Genomic DNA, 15469 nt, shown 5'->3' with positions numbered 1-15469 from the left:
GTACTAACTGCATTAATTATTTATTGACTGCATTAATTTGACAAATTTAATTTTTATAGAGGCACTATGGGTAGAACAATACTTTAAATGAAAAAGTACATAAACTTGTTTCTAAATGCAAAGCACCAACAACAACCAAGGCACCAATAGTCAAAAAACTCAAAGGTTGTCAACCAACAACTGTTGATAGGAACATTAAGCTGGGAAGTGGACTTGCTCACACTCAGACCAAGCCCGCATCAGTTAAAGATAGAAATTGACAAAAATAAGACTATGTGAAATACTTTTTGTTGTGGGGTGTGGGAATGTTGTTTGCTTCGTTTTTTACTTTTTGTAGTGGGATGTGGAATCATGTGCATACTTTACTGCACCTTTTGTGTATTTGTTCTAAACAATGGGCACATTAACTACTACTTTAGGTATTTTGGGACCATGTCGCTTATATTAAACAATTCTCACTTATGAATATATTGATATCTCTTTTGTTATACTTATATTGCCACATTAACTCCATGAATGAAATCTTCATGTTACTGCAAATTAACAAATATTCATTTCACTACCCCAAATTTATTTTTTTTAATATTGTAGTACATGTAAAATGAAACATTTTTATTTTGATACCTAAATTTTTTTATTTATTCCATTAAATTACCTGCAAAACAAACCATTTTCATATAATTGGTTTATATTCATTTCATATTACTACAAATTGTTTTTGGTTCCAATAAACTACCTGAAACATGACCTTGTTTGCCTTGTTAAGCCGGTATAAAAGATGACATTAACACATCATAAACTAATTTCATTACAAACATCCAACTACATCAAATACAACATAATCACTTTCAAAGTTTTACATCATACCAACCTACCAAATTTAACAATACAACTACCCAAGCAAATAACCAAATTCAGCTACAACTCAGTTTCTTCTATAACCACCAACATTCATTGCAATTACAATGTTTAGTAAATAAATGAACACCCAAAGAACTACAACTACAAAACCTAACAACTTCACCATATTCCTTTCAACAACATTTTTCTTTTTCCTTCCAATTTTACTCTTCAAGTGCATACAACTTCAGCTGACACAACATTCTTCTTCATGTGCAACAACTTTTTTCCTCAATTTTGCTATTTCTTCTGCATTTGCTTTAGCTTCCTCCATTAATGAAGCAAGTTTCAACTTCAACTCTTCATTTTCGTGAACATGCCAGGTCAACTCACTCCCTTCTACGAAAACATTATTGTCAGCCTCAGTATCATCAACCCATTAAAAAAATCTGCAAGAACTGAATTTCTACAATACAATACCAATTAAGCAAAGTAAAATCCAAAACAAAACACAAAATTGACATTTCCTTACATTCCAGTGTGGGCATCTCCAAAACCTTCTCCCCAGATGGTTCACACTACACAACGTGAACATAATAGCGGGTACCTCATTTGTACTTAACCATCATAGGAGATGACGACGACGGAGATGATGACCCACCCTTTTCCTTCATCCTTTCTCCCATCAACCAAACAGCCTTCGTTAGGATTCCAAAATCCCAAATGCCTCCCTTAGACAGAGAGGACAGAGATGACGTCGAAGGGGTAGCCAACGATGTACATGATAACTTCAAAGCGGCCAACGCACCGTGGGGGTTGAGAAGTGGCCTCCGAGGTCGAGGGGTGCCGCTTGATTTAAATTTTGTTTTTTAAATTTTTAAAAATTAAAATTAATGATGTGGAAAAAAGGCACTTACGTGGTGAGTGACTATGCCACGTCGTCAATTAACGGATAAAACCTAACGGCAGGTACTAAAATGAAATGCAAAAAATTTTTAGGCATCTAGGGAAAAAATGAATGTTAGGTAGTGTTTTTAAAACAAACTATATTTCAAGTACGAAAAACTTAATTAAGTATACAATTAACATAGATAAAAAATTTAAATTTTTAACCACAAAATATCAAGAGTGATAAAAAAAATTGTACTGTTTTTCTTCTTACTTTCGTGGTATAAAAGGGTGGAAGAAAGGTGGTGTGGAGCTAGAAGAGAAGAGGAGATGGTGAAACAAAGAGTGAGGCAATATCTAAAATTGATACTTCTAAGTGCACCGGGGGAAGACTTTTCATGTCCTCTAAGACTGAAACATAATTTAGCTTTTAAGTGATGCAGCAGAGGAGATGGGGAAGGTGGATAAGCATGCACCACGGTTTTAGGTGAGCATATTTTGATGGAGAAAAAAGTGAACCACACATCAGATTTTGTTTTCACTCAACTGTGTTTCCAAACAATAATATTTGAAACTAAAGTTGGCTGACCAATGCTATGCACTTTTGGTAACATTTTTTCTGCCCATGATATTTGAAGTATCTAATGCTCTGACTCTCATTTTTTAACTTATCTAATATCCTTTCAGACGATGGTTATTCTTTTTTTTAAAAGGCCATAATATTTCTTATCCACTAAATTTTCATCTAATTAAGATTTAAGAGTTGTTAACGCTTGCACCCCTTATAACAATAGGACAGTTGTATTCTCATCCACTTACTGGTGAAGGCCCCAATCCAGAAGAACATAAAAACCAATTAGAAGGAAAATAACTCAACAATGCAGCCAAGCCCCCTACACCTAGCCACTGCATACAGCAGCCTGGATAACTTAGTATTTCGACTTTGTAGCTCATGTGGTACAAAATAGCTCAACAAGCAGCTCAATTTTAGCAGCATACAGAAGCCAAATGCTCCAAAAGATAATAGAAGATGCAAAACAAAGGAGTTTACAGAATTACAACCAAGGAAACTTTGCACGCATTGTTTAGTACAAAAAAGTAATAAAGCTCAACTCAAAGAAGGTTTCTTGAGAAATGATCTCTCCATTTTCAAGGAGGAAAAATACATAGCATAAATAAATCTGCTAAGATGAGACATATGAAACATAAAATCCAATGTCTAAACTGAATACCATAATCCATATACTGTAAATGTAAAATGTGTAAAATGTAATATATTCTAATTCTAGTTTCTAAACTAGTCTAATTGTCTAAACACTAGACATATTTTGAGACCAAGGCGGCAAGGCTATATAATGTTAAATAACTGTGTGGGAAGCTAATTTCTCACTGTGAGAGAATTCACTAGCTTTCTCACACTATAATTTGTCATTGACAAAAGGACCATGAACGGCCATAGAAAACAAAATTATTAGCAGTAGAAAAACAACAGCTGAATTATCAACCAACAAGAAGAGAAAATGAGGGGAAAATTCGCATATCTTGAAACCCAAATTTAAAGAGAGCCCATGCCCGGGTAAGCATCAACGGGGAAATTGACCTATCCTTAAAAATATATAACATATTATATAGAGTTAATTACACTAATCCCCTTGATGTTTTAGCTTATTACACTTGATATCCCTCTCTTTTTAATCCCTACAAAACCCCCCTTATTTTTTCACTAGTTGTTACACTTGCTCCCCTTACACTTAAACGCCGTTTAGATCCTTGCACATTACTTTTAATGAAATTTTTTTGCCCAAAAAGACCTCATCTTCCTCGTAAAAATCTGGGCAACTTCAATGAAGGAAAAAAAACACTACCAAACGCGAAATGAGCAGCTTCCTCGTTAATTTAATTGAACCCAGATGCTGTTATGTTACCCAAAACATCCTGAACGTTGCCAAAGTTAACCACCCATGCCATGAAATGGAATAAGCCTACCAAAAACAGGAAAGTCCGCCCCCTGCAATCATTTTTAATTCCTAAATTTTCTTCCCATTTCTAAGCTACCACCACACCTAAAAAATTCAAACAATTTCAATTCTTAACTTTTCTACACATTAATCAAATTGATCCCTCATTTTACTATAGAAACCAAATCCGTACTATTAATTCGATTCAGAAGAGAAAATAACTGATTGGCAGTGTTGGGACAAAAGTTTCTAGTGGTGCCAATGTTAGAAACAAAATTAATTGACAATTAATAGAGCAGGAAACTAAATTGGCTTTCACAATATCACCAAATTCACCAGCAGTGCCAAATTAAAGAAGACTTACTAGTGCATTGCGATTCCGAGAATGCAATGCATCCCCATTCAAATCTGAACGCAAAAATCCAAAATGAACCAATCTAATGTTCACGACGTGCTAATTTGCGGGAACACAAAGACCAATGACTGGGTAATCAAGGCGGAGCTCAAGCTCCTCGAAGAAGCCGACACCCTGAAGGAGCTTATTTGCGCCTTCGAAATCGCACTCGCCAGAGACAGACTCTGCATAGAAATTAGTCCACTCTGACTCTCGAAATGGCGCACTCTCCTCTTCACATCTGAGTCTCCGATGATGCCGCATCTAAGTCTTTCGCAGTTCGAGACTCGGCGGCCGCACCGAGTGCACCACTGCGAACATGGGGAGGTGGAAGATGCCAGCGCCGCCTCCCTTCACGACGACCTCCAGTGGGGAAGATCAGACGCTGTCATGGAAAGGAGGAGGATGCGATGAGAGAAATGAACACCGGCAATCCTAATCTGTCAATGCTATTCAGAGGGGTAAATTCGGAATACCATAAAATCATATTTTATTTGTTTCATTTTTTTTTTATTAACTTAACGGAACCTATATTTGACACAGGGGTTTAAAAGTAATATTTTAAAGCAGAGGGATAGAGGGATACTGAGTGTAATAAGGACAAATCTCAAGACTATCAATCAAATTAAGCACATATGTTGGGCCTGGTTTATGAGAAAGGTAGGAGGGGTAGGTGGATCGAATATTTCAGATTGGTGGAATTCACTTTTTCTATGTAGTAAAATTTGAAATTATCTCATCTGAGACTTTCTTGTAATGGGTTGGAGTACTCCTAGTGCTCCCTTCATTATAATATAAATTCATATTTCTTATTAAAAAAAAAAAGGAGAAATCTCAAGAAGGATTAGTGTAATTAATTTTATTATATATTCTTAACATCTAACAACTAACATATATATTATATATTGTACAAATGTTAAATATAATAATATTATGATGCTAGCTATAATATAGTTTCACACACTTACTTTGGCATGATGGGAATAATATATTTTTTTAAGAAAATCAATAAAATTAATTAATATAAATTTCTCATTTATTTGTGGGCTAATTACGCTAATAATAAACTTGTTAACCCCGGCTTACCAAGCACAATGAGATTACTTCCGCAAAAATGGGAGAGATGTGTTTCCCCATAAAATTCGTTTCTCTGTCCAAAACCCAACATTCTCTTCCACACAACCCCATACTCTCTTTCTCTTTCTCTCTTTATATCTCTCCCGTACATCTAGTTACCATGGACCACCCATCGCAATTTGCAATTTCACTGACGAAGAGGGGATAGAACGTGAAAATTCCAGAATACTCAAATAACAACAACAACACTGCATCTTTTCTCATCTAACAACAATGACAGTGAGCCCCTCACCCCCACCTTGATCACGACCCTTCCTTCTAATAAATCCATCGTTTATTCTTTTTCTAATTAATGTTTTCTTCCTTCACAATTCTATCTTTTTCATATTATTGATCCAGTAATTAATTATTATCTTTTTATTTGCAGGAGTAAATTAAGCCATACGTTCAAAGCATAGTGCTCGTAGGCATAGAGCTCTGACCTCTCAATTTTGCTCGGGGACCAAATTAAAGGTATCCAAGCCTTCCTCTCTCTTGTTTACTGTTGTCGTGCTTTGTGTTTTTTTATTTACAATGGGCCCCACCCAGAAAATGAACGAACTCACAAAAATCGTTTTCCCGCTGTCTTGTTTGTCTTCTCCTTTCATTTTCTAAGAAAAAGACAATTTTTGAGAGAGAGAAAATGTTGTACCATTGCCTATCTAAGCACGTTAACAGAAAGAACCTTCCATAAGTTCCATTTCTTTTGCTGGCAAAGACTGCAACTTTTCGTCATTCTGGGTAACCCTGGCTTTAGTTTTACGTGATTTTTTTTTTTATACATTAGTTTTACGTGATTAATGTTTCATTAAAAATATTTTTGTTATTATTTAAAACTAATATATTCCCCCAAGAGTAGATCTAGCTTTAATAATTCCAAATAAATTAAATACATGCAGCATTAAGGTAGGAAAAGCTTCTCTAGTCCACAACTTTCCTTCATTCATTATTTTTCCGGGGAATCAATCCTTTAGGCATTAGTTTTATGCAATGGTGTTGTTATTAGATAGTTAGTAACAAATAATAAAATTGTGTGTTGTGGGGGGAATATATATATATGTGATGGAAGGTCGCCGGAGGATAACGCTACATGAACAAATGTCAGCTTCCGATAACAGCCGAGCCCGAGAGCTAGCCGGCTTGACCCTTGACGACGTGTTAGGGAACCAGAAGAAGTTTTCATCAACGCCACCCAGCCAACAACTTCCCAAGAGCCGAACCCTACTTGACATCATCAAAGAAGACGAGAGCAACAAGAAGGACCGCAGGTAAGAAAAGCTAGCTCCACAAAGTGCATTTTCTACGTTTAATGGTGCTTAATTTCTCTTTTCTATAACTCTATTTATGATAGAATTATGATCATTTTTGTGTTTAGGATTGTGTATAGTAGTTGTTTTATAACCGCAAACAGATCAAATGATCCAATTGCAAGGTGTAACCCAAATATTATTGTTCATAAAATTGGGCTTATTTTTTGTTAAAATTCATTGGTCGATCTTTTAAGTGTCCGTGTAAATCAGTTATTCCTTTTGATCTTCATTTCATTATTTTCGTATTCTTGGTGGAAAATACTTTTTTCACAAAACTTTATAAGAAAAATATAATTTAATCCTTCGAAATACAAGTAACTACGTCAATATAATTCTTTAAAGTATTTGCAATTAACAATCTAATATTTTGGACAATATCAACATGTTAATATTTCTTAAGAATTGAATTATACGTTTTGTTAACAACAATTATTCTTTGCCTAAAAAAAACAACTATTCTTTGTTTAGAAGAAAAAATTTCCTTTAAAGGGATATGTTTAGTGAGAAGTGAAAAAATATAATTTGTCATATAATACTACATCATTCACTAAAACAAACAAAATAAAACAAAAAGAAGTCATATGATAACACATGAATCATTAAAACTAATGATGGTCTTAACTATAAAATTCACTCTTTTAATGTTCTTATACTTCAATTACTGAAAAGTTTTAATTTAAATTTATAAATGAAGATTTAATTCTTTTAGTGAAATAATAAAAAATATGTTGATGATATATCTATTATAAGCCTTTTAGTATTATGTATGCTATACAGTTTATTCATGTTAAAATATTTTTTTTTAAAGTTAGACTCACATAAACATAATTAATTTGTCAAAAAAAGTGAATATTGTAGAATAAATGAATAATACTCAGTGAATTAATTTCGTTTGGCAGATCTTGGAAAGCCTTCAAGGACAAGCTTCGGCTGAAGCGCGCAGGCTCAGCTTGGACATCGTCAATTCATATCCCGACCTCGGATGTCCCTATCCCTAACCCGAATAGCCGAACCTTCACCCAGTTTGGTCGCCGCAACTCGGTCCGATCCCCGACTCAGACTCAGACTCACTCCGACTCGGACATGTCAACTCCCTACAATGCTCACCAAGTCGAAGACCTCGACCCCGCCGACGACGACTCCGGTTCTCCGACCACCGGGCCTCCCGCCGTCCGCCCCCAATTCAGCCGCCACGGCTCCACCCGCTTTGCCGGCGACGCCTCCGGCGACAACACCGCCGGCACGCTCCGGCCGCAGCTCTCGCGGCGGAACTCCACCAACATTTCGTCGGAGCCCTACAAGCGGGGCCGCGTGGTGACGTTCCGGGACAGCTTTGACGACGAAGAGGCCGACGGCGAGGACGGCAAGAAGCCCGGGGAGGGGAGGGCGCTGTCGGCGAGGGAGGCGGTGGCAGCGCAGGAGGCGGCGGAGGCGGCGGCGCAGGAAGCGGAGGCGGCGGAGCAGGCGCCGGTGACGATGTCCCTGATGGACTTGCTGGAGGAAACTGACAGGGAGATGGGGCTCGAAGGATCGAGGTATATATTGAGTGATGATGAGGACTTTGATGAGGATGAAGACGAAGATGATGATGGCGGAGAGGGTTCTATGGAGCACACTTGCTGTGTTTGCATGGTGAAGCATAAGGCTGCTGCTTTTATACCTTGTGGCCACACTTTCTGCAGGATGTGCTCAAGGGAGCTTATGGTTAGTAGGGGAAATTGCCCTCTCTGCAACAATTTCATTTTGGAGATTCTTGACATTTTCTGAGTTTTTTTTCTATTTTAAAAACATTCTGGGAATTTGTTGTTGTTTTTATTATTATTTTTTTAACTTTTTTAAAAATAAAATTTCTGATTTATTGTTACTGTTGTTGTTGATTATTATTATTATTATTATTATTATTATTATTATTATTATTATTATTATTATTATTATTTTGGGTTTGTTTCTCTCCTGTGAGGTGCTGTTCTGAGCTGTGAATAGGAGTGCGGATTATGATCTTAATGTTTCTTTCTTGCCATGCATAGAGAAGAAGTTTTCTCAGAGTTTATTTGTGTTTCTTCTGCACATGATTGAGATTGAGATTATGTCTCACCTAGGGAAAAGGTTTTGTTTTTTATATGATTTAGGCTATGTAATTTGTGTCGTGAAATGGAGATAACGAGAATGGGAAAGGCATACAATTTTTCTCAAGTGAGTCCTTACCAAGGAATTTTTTCTTCCATAAGTTACCAAGGCATATATTTCCACATTTCAAGTTTTAAGGCTTGTGATAAAGAATATCTATGTTCTATAATCTTGCTTTTTCTTTTTTCATGAATGGAGCTTAAAATTTTCTGGTTATTTAAATTCGTGACTGGCTTATATTGCTTATTTTTATTCTAGTTGGGGTTGTACATTTTGAATTCCATAAGTGACGGTACCTATGCGTAAGGGAAAAGACATCAAAATTTTTCCAAGTATCAAATTAGTCCCTCACGTTTGGAGGCGCTGTCAATTTGATCACTGAGATTTAAAAAATGTCAAAATGATTCTCGACTTTACATCTCATTTGTCACGTTAGTCCCTGCCTTAACATCGTTAGTAAATGTGTGATGTGGCACGTTAAGTGTCACCTGGACGCACACGTAGAACTTTCACATCAGTTTCTTCTAGTTATCACGTAAGGAGAGACTAAATTGACATTAAAGGGACTAAAATGACATAATTTAGGTGATCATTTTTTCCCCCAAAATGTTAAAACTCTAATGGCTACTTTAACATTCACGCTTTCATTCCATTTTTCCTCCTACTCATACTCTCATTCAATTCTTATTCTTCTCCTATTCATCTTTCTCCATCTTTGTAGTTATTCTTCTATTATTTTGTGGTCTACCATGTCTGCTAATTCAAGCACAAGGGGAAATGTCACGTCAAACCGTCTTTGCTATTGTAGTAGAAAAGCTATCATTCGAACAACAAGGACGACAAGGAATAATGAGAGATTGTTTTATGTTTGTCCATTACCACAAGTAAGTAATGTGTAATACTCCAATTTTCCATCAGCTTTATTCCTGGTAAAGGTACCTCCATGTTGTAGTACTAAGGTTATTTCTCACATCCTATATAACCAAGGCACAACAAATAGAGAACACAACGCAACATGCGAATAAACCAAAAATTAGCTAAACAAATCAACTCATTCATTCCTAAAGCCCCTCTCATTCATTATTGGAACACACGCATCTCAAACTGAGAACGCTTCCTTCTCTCAAAAGCTTCACATCTCACACTACATCACTACGATATTTTCAATAACCTCTTAAATCAAAATCCCAAACCCTTCACTCTCAAAAACTACTCCAACAGTTTAAACGCAAACAACAATGCGTTTGAATGATATAGTGCCGGTTCAACTACGCTGGTTCAACACGAGAAGACCAAATGCAGTGAAAAACAAAACCCTTACCTCTACTGGAAAGCATCGATTGCGTCAATCAACACTGGCTATCCTTCAACCACAGGAGGGAAAAAATGGTGAGAGAGAATTCATCACGTTTTCAATTAGACTGAAAACTATTAGGGATTAATTTGACACTATATACAAAAATTGAATCTTCATTTTCCAATATAACATTTAAAATTATGTCATATTAGTCCCTATGACGTGGCATTGCTTATTTTCCAATTACGCTTGCCACGTGTGCGTCCAGGTGGATCAATTAAAAATATTTTTATATAATATAACATTTAAAGTAAAAAAAAGTACAAAATTTTAAATTTAAAATATTTTTAATAATTTAAGCTAAAACAGAAGTTTAAAATTAAAAATAAAATTTAAATTAAAGAAAAACACAAACAAAAGCACCTATTAGAAGTTGGATTGGCAAATCCCGACTTCTCAATGTCTCATACAAATGGTGCACTTTGAGAAATAAGAGTCAAACTAGTGTATATTTGGATTTTTTTGGAGAGAGAGTGTGTATATTGGTAAAAATTCCACCCGACTTCGCTAGGGGTTAGTTTTTTCTTCTTCTTTTTATTAAAATTAAAATAAAAATTTAATTTTTATTTTATTTTAAAAATTTTAGTTAAAGTTATAATTTTTTTAAAAACTTATTGACTTATTTTTTTAATATTATTTTTGCATTAATAAAATAATTAAAATTTTTAATATTATTATTTTATTAAATTTTTTTTGTTTATGTCATTTAATTTTTTAAAAAATTGATAATGTTTTATGTTTAGCAAGTTATTTATGGAAAAATACATTACATCATAAATAAAATACATAAACAATAACATTTTTCTAAGGGAAAGCTGAAGATGAAGGTATATTGGGACAATTTTTTCTGTTATGGCCTTATTGTCCATAGATTCCACATTTTTTTCTAATTTCTCGTTCATTGTCTTCTCCGTCCATCTTAGTAGGAATGCAAGTTGAAACTAGATGATCCTTTGCACTCCTCTTTCTCCTTAGATCGGGATTCCACCGATCTCCTTCATATTCTTGTCACATTAATTTGTGTGGCAGTAAACCAAAGGAGTTCGTAGACGTGCAAAATGTTGTGTAAAGTGAATAGCGGCGGCAAATAGTTCATGGGATCAACATTGACAGATTTACAAGTGGTTTGTGTATTTGATTATGGCTTACCACTATTCATTGCCTCAACTTCGGAATACTATGAGCTGGAGTTGATCATTTCCTGGGTTTGTCAGCCTCTAATAGCACAAAAGTTTTACGGTTTTGAAATATGTCTCTTCAACCAACAATAACACCGACAAAATATAATATTTTAAATAAATAAAGTAGGGAAGTCAGGTAGTGAATTCTCGACTTCTTAACTTATATTATAATGTTAAATAAAATTTAAATTTTTTTTTAAAAAATAAATAAATAAAAAACAATCCCTACATAAGTCGGGTTCCCCAATCCTCACTTCTCATAACCAGTACAAAGAGGTGTATCTCAGGAATTAATTTTCAAAGTAGTGTATATTGAATAAATAGAGGAGAAAAAAAGTACATTCACCAGAAAATTCCAAGTCGGGTTCCCCAATCCCGACTTCTCAGGAATTTTTACCAATATACACACCCTCTCTCCAAAAAAATCCCAATATGCACTAGTTTGACTCCTAAATCGGATGATCCTTTGCACTCCTCCTTCTCCTTGGATCAGGACCTCACTAATCTCCTTCATATTCCTGCCACATTAATTCGTGTGGCAGTAAATCAAAGGAGTTCGTAGACATGTAAAATGTTGTGTAAAGTGAATAACGGCGGCACATAGTTCATGGGATCAACATTGACGGATTTACAAGTGTTTTGTGTATTTTATTATGGCTGACCACTATTCATTGCCTCGACTTCGAAATACTATGAGTTGGAGTTAATCATTTCCTGGGTTTGTCAGCCTCTAATGACAAAACAGTTTTGCGGTTTTGAAATATGTCTCTTCAACCAACGATGACTCTGACAAAATATAATATTTTAAATAAATAAAGTAGGGAAGTTGGGTAGTGAATTCTCGACTTCTTAACTTATATTACAATGTAACTAAAAGAAATTAAAAAATAAATTAAAAAAAAAACAATCCCTACATAAGTCGGGTTCCCCAATCCTCACTTCTCATAACCAATACAAAGAAGTGTATTTCCGGAATTAATTTTCAAAGTAGGGTATATTGAATAAATAGAGGAGAAAAAACGTACATTCATCGGAAAATTCCCAACTTCTCACCATCATCACAAACAGGTGCATTTCAGGATTTAATTTTTAAAGTGGTGTATATTGGGAAAATAAAGGAGAGAGAAGGTGCATCCATAGAAAAATTCCACCTATTGGATATTGATAGGCACCAAACCGCGACCTGATCTGAATCCGACAAAACTGAATTTGAAAAGTTGTTTCTAGACGGATTTGGGTCAGTTTGTCAGTAAAGTGGGTTGAAAATTTGGGTTTGTATGGGTGGGAGCAGGCGGGTTCGATTTTGGATTTCTAAATCCATCGAAGACAGAACCTAACCAAAATACAATAGGAAAAATGAGGCTCCTTGGATTACACAACATCATGTGTGTGTGTGTGTGTGTGTGTGTTATTAGAAGTATCGGGCTAAGCTCAACAGCCCAAACCCATACGGTGTGTTTCTGCTGTTACTAAAGAAATTCTTCATTTGTGAAATCCTAAAACGTTTTATCTGTGTCTCTAACCCTAATGTGTCGTCACTCACTTGCCTTATGCTCTCATGACTCTAAAACGGCCATAGGCAAAGGCCACACAAGCATGCACTTCGCTGTGTCATTTGTGTGACCATTTTTTCTTTACCTTTCTTTTTAGTCAACCGTATTTCACAAGACCTCTCTTTAACATGTCGCCATTTTTGTTATTCACGTACTCGTGGCTTCAAGATCGATGGTGAGGAACAAGGCTAACATACTAAAGCTTAGTTTAAATATTTTTAGGGTTTTCATTTGTTTTTAGAGATATTTTTAAAAAATTATAGTTACTATGATCAATTAAATAACTAAATTTTTGTTTAAACCATGCCAGTGTTGCCCAAGAGTTAGAAGAGGTGTAGGTGGAGGTCATTATAGGAGCGCTAGAGCAGTACGCACTCTGGACTCTAGTATAGTATTTATGTTTTTGAAATTTGTTGTTTTGTTTTAAACAAAAATTGTGTTTTCTTCTTATTTTTATGCTATATATTTTTAGGGATAAATTTATATTTAACTATGTGATGTAATTTTCAATCTATCGTATGTGGCATAAGCAAGATAGTTCTACCAACCGTTTATGTGGATGGCTAGAAATTATTTTCTTTGGGTAAGGTAGCTAAGCGGGCGGGTATTTACAGATGGTGTTGAATGCCTTTGAGCAGTGGGACACATGGGTCTATGATAAGTGTTGTTTTGCTTTGTGGGGGGATTGGTGTCAATAGTATATGTGGGCACATAAAGGCGTAAATGGGCTGAATGACAGTTGTGAGGTAATGTGTCTATGCCTCTTGTAGTAACTGGTAGCAAGGAAGGTTGATTGGGAGGTGAATCCATGACTTCATTTTCTTTGTATTCCGATCACCCAATAGCATGGTACAACTTGTACTATCTTTGGGCTTATCTATATTATGTATATCTATTTTGTTTGGCTGATCAAAAGAAGTTATGTTGTTAAAATGGTGAAGAGGGATTGGCTTGGCTTTGGGTTTAAGGCACAAATTTTTTAGAATGTCAATGGGATGTCAAATAGAAAATCTACAAATGTGTTGTTGCTTTGTATTATCGCGAATTTTTTATTGTCTTATAAATAGTTCTTTTCCAATAGCAATTATTTATTAGCCATAGTACCAATTCTTTTTGGAAACTTTCTCTTTATTTATTAGCCTTAAATTTAGAAGTTAAATAACTTATTTGTTTTATTACTTTTGCTCTCTTGAAATTGGAATTTTTTTAAAACATGAACATCATTATATCTTACATTACCGTTTCATCTTCATTCCTTTTGTTTGTAAATTAAAATGAATTGTTTTTTTTTTAACTTACATTATTGATAATATCAATTTTTATCTTGCATGCTTTAATATTTTTTGTAGTTATTTTGTTATGAAGGATTTTCTATTAACACACTTTGTTAATTTGTTTATGTAGATATTAAGAAGTAAAAAGAGGAATTGGTAGGGACTTGGAAGAATCATGGACAATCAAATGGATGTTGACACTAGAAGACATGGTAATCCTTTCTATTTGGTTGTCTTCTTTATATTCTTTCTTTGGGAGTCATATCACTAGATGTTTTCTACTAGTTCATAATTATAGATTATATTATTTATTAATAAATAACTAATTGACATGGATAAATATTCTAATTTTTTGTCATTTTAGTTTATTGTGCCATAAGATATGTAATTTTAGTTTAAAATTAAAGAAAAATACAATGTTAGTAATTATGGAGTCAAAACTAAAATATTAAAAATATGATTAAAGCGTATGCAATAATATAATTTGATTTTTCTGTTATATTTAAATAACTCTACATGAATATAAGGCAACTATATTATAGAATAAAAAAGGCTTTTTATTTTTTAGTGTTTTATGTATTTATCTATTTCATCAAGCATTAAAAATAATAATAGTAACCCAATATACATCAATAATGTAATAATCAGGGGCTGAAAATCCCACCAATTCTGCACCAATAGCAAGAGGTGGTGGTGGAGCACAACATAATGAACGGCCAACAGCTACAACACCTCACCCTAACAATCATCCTAAAAACAATGTAAAGAAGAGGATGACTAATGCAAATGGTCCTCGTAAAATTTCCATTTTATAGGGGTACTTTGTAAAATTACCAAAAGATGAAGCCCCAAAACCAACTGCTAAATGTAAATTTTGTGGTATGAAATGTTTATGTGATCCAAAGACTCATGACACTTCTAATTTGTTTTCCCACTTACCCAAATGTTCGAAACCGCCATCTACCTTAAATGACCCCAAACAAACAATCCTTAATTTGTGGCCTAGGGATGTTAGTGGCCTTATCTGTACATGTACAAGATTTAATTTTGAAGCTTGTAGAAGGGCGATAGCTATGTTTGTAAACAACCCTATAGGATGGTTAAGGGTGAAGGCTTTAAGTTTCTTTATAGACAATTACAACCTCAATTTAATGTCCCATCAAGATATACAGTGGCTAAAGATTGTTTTAAGATATAAGTTGATGAGAAAATTAGAGTAAGTCTTTATTCAGATCTGAGTCTAGTAGGGTTGCATTGACTACAAATTGTTGGAACATCTATTCAAAACCTGAATTATTTGGCCCTAACATCACATTTTATAGATAATGATTGGAAATACCGAAAAAGGATTATTAGTTTTTCAATAATCCCCAATCACAAAGGAGAGACCATAGCTAAAAAATTGATGAGGTTTTAAGGGAATGGGGGCTTAGGAACTTGTCCCCTATCACAATTGATAATTGATCATCTA

General features: G+C 34.7%; 1 protein-coding gene and 1 long non-coding RNA gene across 4 annotated transcripts; one reads left to right on the top strand and one right to left on the bottom strand.

Moving 5' to 3' along the window:
• Positions 1-786: 786 nt before the first annotated feature.
• LOC102670425 (uncharacterized) lies at positions 787-4656 on the bottom strand. The gene is made up of 2 exons (XR_419548.4): positions 1373-4656; positions 787-1239 (listed from the first exon to the last, which is right to left on the bottom strand). It is a non-coding gene; the product is annotated as an uncharacterized lncRNA (long non-coding RNA).
• Positions 4657-5300: 644 nt separating this feature from the next.
• On the top strand, positions 5301-8370 carry LOC100795449 (uncharacterized). 3 transcript variants are annotated; one of them, XM_014770305.3, is made up of 4 exons: positions 5301-5436; positions 5585-5670; positions 6266-6464; positions 7406-8370. In XM_014770305.3, the coding sequence occupies exons 3-4, from the start codon at positions 6295-6297 to the stop codon at positions 8271-8273; spliced, it is 1038 nt and encodes a 345-aa protein (XP_014625791.1). In that variant the 5' UTR covers positions 5301-5436; positions 5585-5670; positions 6266-6294; the 3' UTR covers positions 8274-8370. The 3 variants fall into 3 exon arrangements, with proteins under 3 accessions (XP_014625791.1, XP_006602505.1, XP_003551383.2); XM_006602442.4 differs by lacking the exons at positions 5301-5436; positions 5585-5670 and adding an exon at positions 5814-5937; XM_003551335.5 differs by lacking the exons at positions 5301-5436; positions 5585-5670 and having other exon boundaries at positions 5870-6464.
• The last annotated feature ends 7099 nt before the right edge of the window (positions 8371-15469 follow it).

Source organism: Glycine max, chromosome 18 (genome assembly GCF_000004515.6).
Source record: "Glycine max cultivar Williams 82 chromosome 18, Glycine_max_v4.0, whole genome shotgun sequence".
In the NCBI taxonomy this organism is placed as follows: Eukaryota; Viridiplantae; Streptophyta; class Magnoliopsida; order Fabales; family Fabaceae; genus Glycine; species Glycine max.
The sequence above is the reverse complement of the archived record's forward strand: the minus strand, read 5'-3'. Positions and strand labels throughout refer to the sequence as shown.

What these genes read in the sequence shown, in the direction of transcription:
- LOC100795449 (XM_003551335.5), top strand. Translation starts at nt 6,259, where the DNA reads ATGGAAGGTCGCCGGAGGATAACGCTACATGAACAAATGTCAGCTTCC. An exon ending in AGCAACAAGAAGGACCGCAG is followed by an intron (nt 6,465 to 7,405) that starts GTAAGAAAAGCT and finishes TTCGTTTGGCAG; the next exon opens with ATCTTGGAAAGCCTTCAAGG.